General features: G+C 35.9%; 2 protein-coding genes across 4 annotated transcripts; both read left to right on the forward strand.

Moving 5' to 3' along the window:
- Positions 1–2247: 2247 nt before the first annotated feature.
- Positions 2248–2703, forward strand: LOC141695295 (F-box protein SNE-like). Its single transcript, XM_074499552.1, has one exon. It carries the CDS (start codon positions 2248–2250, stop codon positions 2701–2703), a length of 456 nt encoding a protein of 151 aa, XP_074355653.1.
- Positions 2704–5104: 2401 nt separating this feature from the next.
- LOC141698418 (uncharacterized) lies at positions 5105–9461 on the forward strand. 3 transcript variants are annotated; one of them, XM_074503107.1, is made up of 3 exons: positions 5146–5213; positions 5514–5589; positions 6146–9461. In XM_074503107.1, the coding sequence occupies exon 3, from the start codon at positions 6245–6247 to the stop codon at positions 9173–9175; it is 2931 nt and encodes a 976-aa protein (XP_074359208.1). In that variant the 5' UTR covers positions 5146–5213; positions 5514–5589; positions 6146–6244; the 3' UTR covers positions 9176–9461. The 3 variants fall into 3 exon arrangements, with proteins under 3 accessions (XP_074359210.1, XP_074359208.1, XP_074359211.1); XM_074503110.1 differs by having other exon boundaries at positions 5174–5213; positions 6178–9461; XM_074503109.1 differs by lacking the exon at positions 5514–5589 and having other exon boundaries at positions 5105–5213.
- Positions 9462–14162: the final 4701 nt, after the last annotated feature.

The following is a 14162-nucleotide window of genomic DNA, read 5'->3' on the forward strand; positions in this document are numbered from 1 at the left end:
CCTAGCACGACAAAGCGCTCTCCGAGGGCATGGAATGACTCATTTTTTGTTCAGAATCTCCACGGTAATGTCTCTGTTAGATTCTCTGGTCGAAATACGAAAAAACTCAATTTAATTCTCGATATAAAGAGGCGAATCTAGACTGATATAAAATTTTAATAGATAATTTATTTTCAAATCTCGACTTTTAATTAAAAATGTGTTATATTTTTACCAAGTCGTCATAATATTAACAATATTTCATTATACCCCGCTATTTTGAAATCCTGGTTCCTTCTCGTCAATGAGCTCGGAATAAATCTTTATTGGCTGTATGAATTTATTTGATTGTGGATTAGATAGTAAGTTTAGGAGTTGAGAAAACACCAACATAAAATATAAATTGAAGCCAAAACAAATACTTATATCTATAATTTATTAAGGACAGACTCTAAAAGACAAACATAATCAAATTAGCAAAGATAATAGTTTCTAAGTATAATCTAGAAGAGCAGTTGAACTTGGGCTACTTGTCGTCTCTGGAAATAAGATCATTTCAATATTGAATAAAACTCTGGGCCTCGTCTTGTGGCCTGTGGGTTTTATCTCTAAGCATCCTTCTGCTTACCTTTTATCTCTTGTTTCTTCAGTTTGTTACCTTGTCTGCATTACATCCATCATATATACATGGAATGCATGATAAAAGCGTTGTGCGAAATGTCAAAATTAAGCGGACTTGACGAATATTATGCTGTTGTAATGTTTGCAATGAGGGGCATGAAATTCCACAGCAGGAGGCACTAAATAACTGGCTAAAGAAGGTAAAAAAATGTAGAATTGTTAAATCGCTTTCCTATGCTTCTCCAGCACACGAGTCCAATCCAATACCCAACAATTTTGATGTAGACACACAACCAGGGGGTGGGGTAAGGCCTTTTTGGCTAGGAATATATATACACAACATATTTGATTTTAATCTCACTGCCTTCCATTATGCATACTACAAATAACCATAGTAAACAGTAAATAATGCAATGTATATGTTGCGTCCATTCTAGGTGTTTTAAAGAAGTTTAAAATATTTCTATTATAGACCAAACTCTCAACAACAATTGCATTTGCATGGATTGTAAATGGACCCATTGATATCACATTTTTTTATCAAGTACATACCACTCCATTATTGCACTGGAAAAAAAACTAACTGCCTCGTGTATATCATATACATGTAATTCACAACAAATTTGATCGGATACACTGGTCGCAATATTTTATTATGGTAATTGAGTGTTACCGTGATAAAATATTGTGACTGATATATCTCATCCTACGATGACTGTTATATGTTAAGTTCAGTATATTTTTTAATACTCCTCCTGCAGATGGATAGATGCTCATGCATTTTCGTGATAAGAGTGTTTGGACCAATTTACATGCAGTCAATATCTTTATTAATTTTTAATTATAGAGGACGCCTCACACTGACATCTTACCGTTATAATCACTATTCTTGTACTGTGAGAAATTGAACCCGGAACTTTACAAATACTATATGATGTGTTGATAATAAATGATTTTGCAAATAAATTGAAGACCGACAATAGTTACTAGTACTAGTTAGCCATCTCGTGACACGAAAACTACTCTATGCATATGCCACATTATATGGTTACTGGCCAGCTAGCTCTTACCCGGCCTTGTATCTATTGTATACTTTGTAAGTTTGTATGCATATGTAGCTGTTTAGTGTTGTCCTCCATCTAATCATATTACAGTCATACTAGCTCTGCTCTGCTCTTCTACGTTACTATTTTTCGGTTTTGGGTAATTTCAATTTTCGATTTTAACATTGAGTGCGTTCAAGAAACTAATGCAAACACTTAAACGTAGTGCTGCGGAACAAATTCCATGCAGAGGTAGCTAGCTATAATTCAGAACCATTATTCAGACAATGCTCCATTATTCATGAACCATGATCTATGCTCCTATAGATGTTGGAATTTGACAAAATTATCAACTCTTTTCAACGGACTTATGATTAAATTCCCAGAGCATTCAACATTACAAAATGAAAACAACAAAAAACAATTTTTGGCTTTACCCCCTCCAATAATAAAGAAATATGCTCCCTCACTATGCAAAACATTTGGTTCCATTTCCTAGCTCTTGGACCTTCTTCCTTGGCTCCTTTCTCCCCATTAGATACTCCTCTTCTTTCTTATACATACATTGCGCTCATTTCATGTTACATCTACTACTATATTCACAATGTCTGAGATAGGTAAACGCAAGAGATCCAACTTTTGCATTAACGACCACATAGATATCCTCATTGAAATACTGAAGCGGCTCGACGACCGTTCACTCGGTGTAGCCGCTTCAGTATGTCGCCTATGGTGCTCCGTCACGAGAAACGACTCGTTGTGGGAGCACCTCTGCTTCCGCAACGTGTCACCAGCGCCATTGGGAGTGCGGCCCGTAGTCGTGGCGCTGGGCGGATACAGGAAGCTGTACATGGTGTGCGTCAGGCCGGTGTTGAGTAGACTTAAACGAGGGAAGCCTGGTGGTTCGGACATTGGGAGACGTGTTTGGAGTAAGCAGGAGGTTGAGCTCTGGTTGTCATTGTTTTGTGTTGAGTATTATGAGAGGTTAATGTTGGGTGGAGGAAAAGTTGGCGGTGACAAGGAAACATCTTCGTTGATGTTTCTTTGCAATGCAGTCTGATTTACAGGCACCCTCGTGTACAATTTTTTAAGTTAGAGGTCAAGCCTGGGTGCAGTGGCATAAATTTTTTGATTCATTTTTTTTTCTGAATTAATCTTTTCAGTTATCTGCTATTAATATATTATTATAGTATATAATTTTGAGGATGGATTTATTAGATATTTTTTCCTCTATTTCACTTGAATGGAACTATGGAAAAGTGACATGTCCTTATAGGTTTAGATTGTGATTTTAGGGGTTTATCATCCCAATATCATAATTTCAAACTCTCATCAGACACGAAAGTAAATGAATTGTTATGCTTGATGGGTGTGCTAACAATCCTCTAAATTAGTTGAGATGTGCGAAAGTTGATCCGGACACCGAATTAACAAAAAAAACTATGAAAAAGTGCCCGTCACAGGTGAAATCTTCCGAATAAGCAATGTTTTACTCATTTTGTGCAATAAAGTAAGGAGTTTGAGTTTGCGACTTAACAACTTGAAAATGAGGTAACTTTTTTCTTCGGTTCCCATCACGACACATGCGTCAAGATTCAAGAGAACTTATTCTGTTTAAATGTAAAAACCACGTCTTTTTGTTGATACCAAATCTTCTCTCCAACAAATATTGTGACATATCGAATTTTTCAAACTTGCCCGAGAGCTGCGGTGTTCTTTTTGCTCTTTTTTTTCCTGAAAGGATGTCCTTTTTGTTTGTTTTATATTTTTTAGAGCAATTTTAGTGGTCAATTATCAAAAAAAATATGTATACATTTTTAATTTTACATCATTTTAGCAGCTTTTTCTTAAACACACTTCAATAATGATACTCAAAAATATCAATTTCACTAATTTAATATGAAAATATACAAAGGTGTTAAGTCACCTGAAATCGGTCTTCTATGATGATACTTTGTGAATGTTTGGTAGTATTTGTTAAATTAATTATTAATACTAATAAATCGTTGAATGGTAGCACATTATTAAAGATACAAATCGTCTTGGGAAATTTGTTTTTGTAAAAAAGAAAGGGAGAGTAAAGGTTAAGTTATCGGTTGGTTCATAGTGGTTCTATGATTAAAAAAAGAAGAAGAATCGTTGAGGAAATGTTTGAGGACAATTGGACCTTGATAACAGACTTGTGCAAGCCTTTGGTCCTTTTACTAACTGTGACTCTGCAGCTGTATCTAACTTTATAATTGGAAATCTGGGGCTTACCGTATTGTTGAAGTTAATAATAATAGTAGCTTTTGGGCTGTGCGATTTATTCTAGACACATGTTTTCTTTGCTAACATCTCTCTTTTTCACACACAAACACGTGATGACGTTTTTTACTTTCATGTAACACCGGTTTAGTTGGACCTTGTTCAGTGTACTTGTTGCTATAATTTGACAGGGTAAAAATATTTTTTTGGGTTAAAATAGAACTACAAATGTTAGTTGTATTTTACATTTAACTAATTTTATTTTTTTCTTAAATTTATATAAAGTTTACCATAATTCATGTCATTTATAATCTTAATTATGTAATATGAATACATAAATATATTTCTTATTTCAAATTTTGAATGAAAGATGCATTATGCATATTTGCACAGTTTAAATCTACTCTTACTTATTTTGAGTATTTATCTCCCCCTTAGCAACTAGTGATGTCAATTCATCCCCCTGCCCATCATCTTTCACAATTTGCATGTTATGTTTTGTGTCTCCTCCTGTTTGCATCATATTTTTCTTGCTTTCTTATACTTATCTTTCATTCTTTATCTTTTTTATAATTATTCAGATCACATTTTTTTCAGATTTATGTACATTTGCTCTTCTTTTAAAAAAAAGATGAGAATTAGATATTCTTGTAGAAAATAATCACAACTAAAATATTACTATGCTTTACAATGGGAGCCGGATATTTTGTGAAAACAGATCATATGACACAAATATCTAAAATTTCAATTATCGGCCCTCTTGTTAGATTTATCGATTATAAAAAAAATTTTTCACAACATTTTATTATCACTAATTTATGAATCATCTATCTCTTACTACTTAAAAGAAAATAAATAAATTTGTATTCGCTAAACTACTACAGGAATATGCCATGTCTTAATAATTTTGTGGTTCATTTATCTTATGTTTATAATTTAATACTATGAGTAACTTTTTATAATTTTATTTTTACATAATTAAGATTAAATTATAACCAAATATATTTTTAATAATAAATTGAAGTCTGATGTAATATGCCTTGTAAAACAAGTAAAATTATGCTTAAGACAAGGATATTGCAATATTTAAACATAATTATTACAAATGTAAAAATATTCCTAATCGACTTTTACAAAGGTGCCCCTACTAAATAAATAATTTTCTCACTTGCCACCAAACCCTAACAAATAAAATAATATATTTATTTAGTAGAATTAAAATTAAAAAAGAAAATTACTCAAATAAATATAGAATCAAAGTTTTAATGAATTAAGAAGGTCCACTTTTCTTCATATCCAATTGAGTTAGTGAAGAAGAACAAGGTATGACTTCAGCTCACAGCCGTTTGCTTCATTTTTGTATACACATATACATACAAACATGTATCTATATATGTAACTATTATTAACTGTGCTTTACTTTAACTGTGCTTTGTTATTTTTCGTCGCCGATTTGCCGGAATCTTGGTTTGTCGGCGCCGGAATCTGACCTCAGCAACCTTAAATTGTTTGATCTTTAGTGAAACCTTAATAAAGTTTCAATCTTTAGCTGTATTAAGCTTGTTTCTTGGTGTTTCCTTGATTTTTGGACTCATGGGTTGGTGTTTTTTGTGTTTTTTTAAGATCTGAAGCTTGTTTGATGATCGTTGAAGCTTTTTGTGATCTGGGTCGGTTGATTTACACTTCAGTTTGATAATTGGTGAGTTTAAGCTCACTTTTATGTTGTTTTTGTAAAGATTGTTGTGTATATAGATGGGTTTTAGGGTTTGTTCGGCTGCTTAGATCCTTGGTACTTAAAGTTGAGATCTTGGGTAGAAAGTTGTCATCTTTGAATTAAATTTGGGATTTTGTAAAATTTTAGCAGGGACATGAGGTGAGGAAAAGGGGGTTTTTGATAATTCGATTTTAAAGATTATATGAATTTTATATTGTAGAATGTGGAAGGTATATCTCTTACTCAGAAGTTAAGGGCAGTTAGGTGTGTCTGCGTTGTCATGTTGATATGTTGAACTCATCTTTTGTGGCGGTCTTTGAGCATTTGACATTATATGAATCGAGTTTCATTTTAGGAGTTACACTGGTAGTTGGGTTTTGGGGATAAATTCTCGGCATAGTCTGTGTAATTTTTACTTGTAGTTATTCTTTACTATTTAGTTCTCGAAATTGAGAATGGTTTCTTGTAGTAAATATTGAGTATGCAAATTTATAGCTTTAGTCCTAAAGCTAGTTTTTGTAATACTTCTGTATATTTTCAGGCATGTAAAGATGATTATCTTCATGATTGTAGTTCATGCGGACATTTTTTGCTCGCTATAGCTTTCTGGCAGAAGTTTGGGTGCATTTGGAACTTTGAGATGGAGTCCAGCATTCAGGAAGCGCTTAGGGCTAGAGATAATGCTGAAAAGTTATTTGCGGTGAAAGACTATTCTGGGGCAAAGAATTATGCCCTAGAAGCTCAGATGTTGTGTCCTGGACTGGAGGGTATATCTCAGATGGTTGCTACCTTCGAAATTTATTATGCAGCTCAGATGGAATTTGGTGGAGAGATTGATTTCTACTTAATTCTCGGATTGGAACCATTTTGCGACAAGTGGACTCTGAAAAAACAATACAAGAAGATGGCTGTCTTGCTCCATCCTGACAAGAACAAAACTGTGGGTGCTGACGGCGCATTCAAACTTGTTTCTGAAGCATTTACACTGCTATCTGATAATGCTAAAAGAAGGTCGTATGATCAAAGGAGAAAAAAGCAGATGTCATGTGGGGTCCTCCATACAAACTCTTCCGTTCATGCTGCAAGGAATACAGGTACCTGTTCCAAGTCTGTACCATCTCATAACAGACACGATACCTTTTGGACGGTATGCACTTCTTGTCATGTTCAGTATGAATATCTAAGGAAGTACGTGAATAAGAGACTATCCTGTAAAAATTGCCGTGGTGTATTCATAGCTGTTGAGACAGGAACAGCCCCTGTCGCTGGTTCATTTCCGTATAGTCCCTGGCCACATGCACCTGATAATGGTTATGGAAGTCATGGATGTAGTGCGGGGACCTGTATTCCTGCTAGTTCTGTATGTTTTACGGGGATTGGGGTCACAGGACATCACTCTGGGCATAAGTCTGACTGTGTTCCCAATACATCGCTACAGTGGAGTGCGTACCCTGCCGGAGTTGTTGATCACAATGGTTTAGCTACTAACTCTGCCAATGCTGTTCATCAAACTAATGGAAATGTCAGTAGAGCAAAAGTTAATGGGAAGCATCATCAAAAGGATGCTATTATTGATATGAATTTTAGTGGGCAGAATGGATACAGTGAGCCCACAGTCACAAAGCTAGGTAGACCTGCTAAGAAGATGAAGGTTGAGGTGCGGACTGCAACTCGGAACGGAAACGAAGAAATGATGTCAAAATCAGAATTGGATGTAAAACTTAGCAATATGAATGGAAATATCAAATGTAATACAAGGATTTCCACTATAGCTGAAACTGTGACTAAACGTTACTCACCCGCTCCTGTATTTGATGCAAGAAAGATGTTGATTGACAAGGCAAGAACAGTAATTCGTAACAAATTAGAAGAAGTGAAACTAGCTTCAGCTGCTGCTGCACTGGTGGAGAAGAATGAAAGGGCACTTATGGAGGTTGGTATAATCAAAGACGGGCCGCTTCATCAGCAAAAGCTCAAGAAAGCTGTGTCAGTGCCAATATCAGTCCCAGACTCAGACTTCCATGATTTTGATAAGGATAGATCAGAAGAGTGCATCCAACCAAAGCAGATATGGGCATTGTATGATGAAGAAGATGGCATGCCTCGTTTGTACTGTTTGATCCGCCAAGTCATATCGCTGCAACCATTCAAGGTACATATCAGCTACTTGAGCTCCAAAACTGATACTGAATTTGGATTAGTGAATTGGCTGGATTCAGGGTTTACTAAATCTTGTGGACATTTCAGAGCAATGAACACAGACATTCTTGATCAAGTTAATATCTTTTCTCATCTTTTGAGTCGTGAGAAGGCTGGCAGGGGGGGATGTGTTAGGATTTATCCAAGAAGGGGAGACATATGGGCAGTATATCGGAACTGGTCAACAGAATGGGACAGCACAACTCCAGATGAAGTAAGACATAAGTATGAGATGGTGGAAGTTCTTGATGATTACTCTGAGGAGCTTGGAATCAAAGTCGCCCCTCTGATCAAATTACATGGCTTCAAAACAGTATATCAGAGAAACTCAAGTAAAGATGCTATCAAATGGATTCCGAGGAGAGAGATGCTACGTTTTTCACACCAGGTACCATTTTGTGTTCTTAAAGAAATAGGAACAAATTTGCCAGATGGATGCTATGATTTAGATCCTGCTGCAACTCCAGACGAGCTTCTGCAAGCAGCAATGGAAGTACAGGCAACAAAGCCCCATAAAATGGAAGATGTTATGGAAACTCCAGGGGAGCCTTTACAGCCTGTATTAGAAATTACAGCAGAAGAAAAAAAGCCCCTTGAATCTCCAACTTCTGCGCTCCAAGATTTTGATGAAATGCAGGTTGAGAAGACACCTATGGAGGTTCTTCAAGATTTTAGTGAACTCCAATATTTCAATAAAGATCAGGTGGAAAAGACTCCAATCGAGGTTCTTCAAGATTTAACTGAAGTGCAAGTTGAAAAGACACCTACCGAGGTCCTTCAAGATTTAAATGAAGTAAGGGTGGAAAGAACTCCTGCTGAGGTTCTTCAAGATTTTGATGAACTGTTTGTGGAAGAGACACCTGGTGAGACTCTTCACCAATTTAATGAGGCACGTACAGAAAATAAATCTTCTGTTGAGGTGCTTCAAGATTTCAATGCATTCCAGGTAGAAAAGACACCTACTGAGGTACTTCAAGATTTTAATGATGTGTGGGTGGACAAGACTCCTTTTGAGGTTCTTCAAGATTTCAACGACATGTTTGCAGAAAATCTTCATTATACGGATAATGGTGCAGCAACTACAATGGACCTTTTTAATACTTATACGGAAGTACAACCCCAGCAAAAGCATCATTTTTGGGGAGAGAGCTGTGCTGCAACTCCAAGTGAGCTTCATCCAGGAGTAAACAAGAGAGAAGAGGGAAAAACTTATCATAGGGAAAGTTGTGTCTCTACTTCTCTAGAGGAACAACCTGTAGCTGAACTACAGTTCAAGTCGTCAAAGCAGATGTTTCATGCAAGCAACCTGAGGCTATTCCAAGATTATCCCGAAGTTCAGGAAGAAAAAGCACCCCGTCAAGCAGAGAAATAAGGTGGATAATTGTTCAACAGTCTTTAGATTTGCCATGTATGATGTATAGATCCAAAACATGTAAGGAAGAGAAAGAGAGAAGTTCTATAGATTAGTTAAGTCAAGGGATCATAAGCTGATCCACGGCATCGATTCCAGATTCTGTTGTGGGCTCAACTTTATTGAAAAACATGTAACACTTTACAGTCTCATTGACATGTTGATTAAAGAAAACGAAACACCTGTTTAAGTCAGGTCGTATCTGAGTTGTCATGGTCGAGTAGAATTCAATGCTGTTTTTCCTGGACATCCAGGTCTGTGGATGCTGATGATGATATTATGTGTCGCATTAGTTCTATTCAGCTTGTCAGCTTCTCAAAGGGAAACCGGATTAAAGATCATGACAAGGTCCGTATGGTGTATCAAATTGTCGGGTTTAACAAGGTACTTTGCTTTAGTAATCTGAAATGTACGTCAGATTTATTTAAGACTTGACAATTGCACAGGATACAGTTCTCGTGAAAATTTATGACTTCTGAGATTACCAGAAAAGAATATAGAATAATAGTAGTTTTAAAATTTAACTTTTTTTCTAATTAGCCTAACTTAGAATAAAGATGCACAAAAAATTAAAATCCGAGAAACTTGTACGAACAAAATCCAATACGGCAACATTATGTAGAATACAATTTGGAGCTTCTTTGTTACAGCCCTGACCCAATGAAATCAATTTGGATAAACAATAAGCCGATCACAGATCTCCAAAATATCATGATTTGTTGTTGTACATATTAGTACTCCTTCTGTATACGTTACTTTTCGGCACGCTTTTCAATGCTCATTTAAAATATAACTCCACAATATTTTTAAATTTTTTTTTTCTGAATAAAAGTTTCATGTTTAAACTTTTATTCAAAAAAAATAAACTATACTTTATATAAGCCTCGAAATACGTGCAACTAGTAAACGTATAGAATCGAACGGGACAGAGGTAGTAGTATTTTATCGTATAAACTAAGGAGGCGTTTGGATGCAACATGAGGATGAGAATCGGGAATGGGAATGGAGGGTATGAGAATGGGGGTTAATGGGAATGAGAATAAAATGGAAACCCAAGGGGTATGGTGGGTTTGATTTACCCACCAAGAGAGAATGGAGTTCCCATTCCTAACCACTAAATTGGTAATCCAAACACTATCACTTGGGTTTAAGTTTCCGATTCATGTTAACCGGCACATTAACCATCAACCAAACACCCCCTAAATAAAATTCCCAAATCTTCTTAATATGAGATTGAGGTGTTAGAGCAAGTTCAACAGCCCCCTTAAACATGCTCTTAAGTCCAAATATAAGAAATATGACATAAAATTGCACTCCAACAGTGTCTTAGTGGTTATTTATATCACTAAGACACCTCTCTCATGCCTTATCTTTAAGTAATCACAAATCATCCATGTTGTGCATATGTTATGTACTTGATGATTTCATTAATAAAACACCTAAGTAGATTTTACTTAGTGAAATAATGTAGTAGTTGACGGATAAGAATTATAGTCCTGGCGGATAACTCATTATAGTCCCGACGGATGATGTCTTATTATCCATCGAGTGAGTAGCTTATGTAATAATGAGTCTGTAGCATATTTCTGCATACACCTTTGTATAGATTCTGTAGTAGCATATAAGTCATGTTGACTTTAACTAGATATGCAGAATAGGTTGATTAATTGTACATAAATGATGTCTTGTAATTCTGCATAAGTGAAATGAAGTCAAGTGACAAAATAGCTACCGACGGATGATTAACAAAACCATCGACGGATGATCAAATGGCTATCAACGGATGTTTAATATAGTAGTCGACGGATGATCAATGAAGCCATCAAAGGATGATCATAAAGTCGACGGATGATCATGTACCCAACGGATAAAGAATTCAAACATCAGTTGACAGTGACAACTAGTCACATGCGTCGGGATGTATGCAAAAAGGAATGAGGAAGCCTATTAACTGGGTAATAGAGAATAAAGTAGCAAAGCATCAAGACTGATAGTTTTTATGATGATTCTATCTTTTGACTTTGTAATCTTGGTAATATATAAACCAAGAAGTAGCAAATAGAAACAAATCTGAGATACAAAAAGTGAGAAATCTTTGTAAGCAGAATTATTAGCATTTCTCTGATTCTCAATAGTTCAAATTTGTAAGCGGCTGTGAGCACTCTTGCACACAGAGTTCTCTCGATATAATATATATCTCTGGTGGAATTGTTTAAATCCACTAGAAATTTTTAAAAACTCTTGTCTTTAATTACTTATGTTTTGATTCAATTAAGTTTTTATTCCGCATTGTGCTAATCAAAACACTTATATTAGTATTCGAGTTTGAACATTTTTATTTTAAGAAAAAAGTTCAAGAATTCCATTCAACCCCCCTTCTGTGATTCTTGCTATATTGTTAAGGGACTAACAATTGGTATCAGAGCAAGCTCTTAATCTACAAAGAGTTTAAAGATCAAAATAATTCAGCAAGATGAACAAGAAAGATGTTGGAGTCAAGATTCCTTTTCTAGATAAAGATAATTACCATCATTGGAAGGTAAAGATGCATCTTCATATGCTTTCTCAAGATGAGGCCTATGTGGACTGCATAGAAAGAGGCCCTCATGTTCCAATGAGAGCTGCAACAGGAAACGAGCCATCAGTTCCCAAGCCAAGGCATGAATGGTCTGATCCTGACATTGAACAAGACAGGAAGGATAAAAAGGCCATGAATATTCTGTTTAATGGAGTTGATGCAGACATGTTTGACAACATTATCAACTGTAAAACTGCCAAGGAAGTCTGGGATTCTATACAGATAATCTGTGATGGCACTGAGCAAGTTAGAGAAAATAAGATGCAGCTCTTGATTCAGCAATATGAGCATTTTCACAATGAGGAAAGTGAGTCTCTCACTGACATTTTTAGTAGATTTCAAAAACTACTAAATGCTCTTAAGTTGCATGGAAGAGTCTATCAGACTAAAGACTCTAATCTGAAATTCCTTAGATCTCTTCCAAAGGAATGAAAACCAATGACAGTCTCATTAAGAAACTCACAAGATTATAAGGAGTTTACTTTGGAGAGACTGTATGGCATCCTGAAAACCTATGAGCTTGAGATAGAGCAGGATGAAAGGATGGAGAGAGGGAAGCAGAGAGGAGGATCCATTGCACTAGTTGCTGAGTTGGAAAAGGAGAAGGAAGTGAAGATGGAAGCTGTTGAATCAACTTCAAAGGTCTGTGAGAACAAGGGCAAGGGGCTTGCATTAGAAAATGAAGATTCATTGAGCCAAGATGACATGGAGGACATTGATGAGCACCTAGCATTTCTTTCCAGGAGATTTTCCAAGCTCAAGTTCAAGAAGAACTTTGGAGCAGCCAAGCCAAATAGAAACATGGTGGATAAGTCAAAATTCAAATGTTTCAAATGTGGCTTGGCAGGGCATTTTGCCAATGAGTGTAGAAAGTCAGATTCCAGTAAGAAAAAGTTTGAGTCTGTGGATTATAAGCAAAAATACTTTGATGTACTCAAACAAAAGGAAATGGCTTTTATTACACAAGAAATGACTAGGCAGCAGATGGTTTGGATGAAGATGTAGATGTCAGCTATGTCAATCTAGCCCTAATGGCCAAGTCTGATGAGACAGAGACAAGTTCCTCAAGCAATCAGGTAATTACCACAAACCTTGCATATTTATCTAAAGCTGAGTATAATGATGCCATAAATGACATGTCTACAGAATTATATCATTTGCGTGTTACACTTAAGTCTCTTACTAAAGAAAATGCTAAAATCAAAGAAAACAATTTGTTTTTTAAGTGAGAGGAATAATGTGCTTGAGTCTCAGTTTATTGATTTTGAGAAATTAAGAATTGAGTGTAAAATTGCCAAGGAGGAATTAACTGAGTCCTTGAAAAAGGAAGAAATTTTAAAGAAGCAGCTCGAGCGTGAACAAGAGGTGATTAAAGCTTGGAAAACATCCAGGGATGTCCATGCTCAAATCACCAAAGTTCAAGGAATTGAGTCTTTCTGTGATGAAGCCTGGAAAAAGAACAAAGAGAAACTAGAACCTAATTTGGTAGATGGACTGCTAACAGATGTAGACTCGACGGATGATGAGGACTATCCGTCGGATAACAAAAAGTGTTATCCGTCGAATGATGAAAATCCTCATCCGTCGGCTGTGAGCAAGCCCATTAGCAAAGCCAAACTAATCAAGCTGAATGAGAAGTATGGGTCTGTTTCCAAGAATTTTGTTTCCGGAGAGTCAAGTCAAGTTAAGAAAGGGAAAAAGGCTAATTTTGGTCACATGACTGTCAAACAGTTAAGTGACAAACTTGAGAAAATTGAGGTAAAAACAGAGACTAAAAGGAAAAACAATAGGAATGGTAAAGTGGGGATTAAAAAACACAATAACTACACACCTGATAAATATGCTCCTAGAAAAATCTGTGTCAAGTGTGGTAGTGTAAATCATTTATCTGTTAATTGCAAATCTGCCATGCCTACTCCCATGTCTGTTCAGTCTCAATTTCCTAACATGAATGTCATGCCTCCCATGCCTGTTAATGCTATGCCTGCACAGAACATGAATGCACAGTTTGCTAATATGCCATTTGCGCCTAATCCTTATTATGCTGCATATAGTATGCCACAAATGCCATTTAGCATGCCCTACTGGAATAACATGTTTACACCAAACATGCCATTTCCTGTTAGTCATAATATGCATGATAATTCTGTTGCAATAAATGGTTTCAAAGGTCCAATCCAAATGACTAAGGATAAATCTGAAATTCCTAAGTCAAATGAGATAAGACCTAAGAAATAGAAAAAGAAAGCTAACAAGGTAGGATCCAAGGAAACTTGGGTACCAAAATTAACTTGATTTGATTTTGATATGTGCAGGGAAACAGAAAGAATCTTTGGTACTTGGATAGTGGTTGTTCAAGACACATGACTG

Source organism: Apium graveolens, chromosome 11 (assembly GCF_009905375.1).
Source record: "Apium graveolens cultivar Ventura chromosome 11, ASM990537v1, whole genome shotgun sequence".
NCBI lineage: Eukaryota > Viridiplantae > Streptophyta > Magnoliopsida > Apiales > Apiaceae > Apium > Apium graveolens.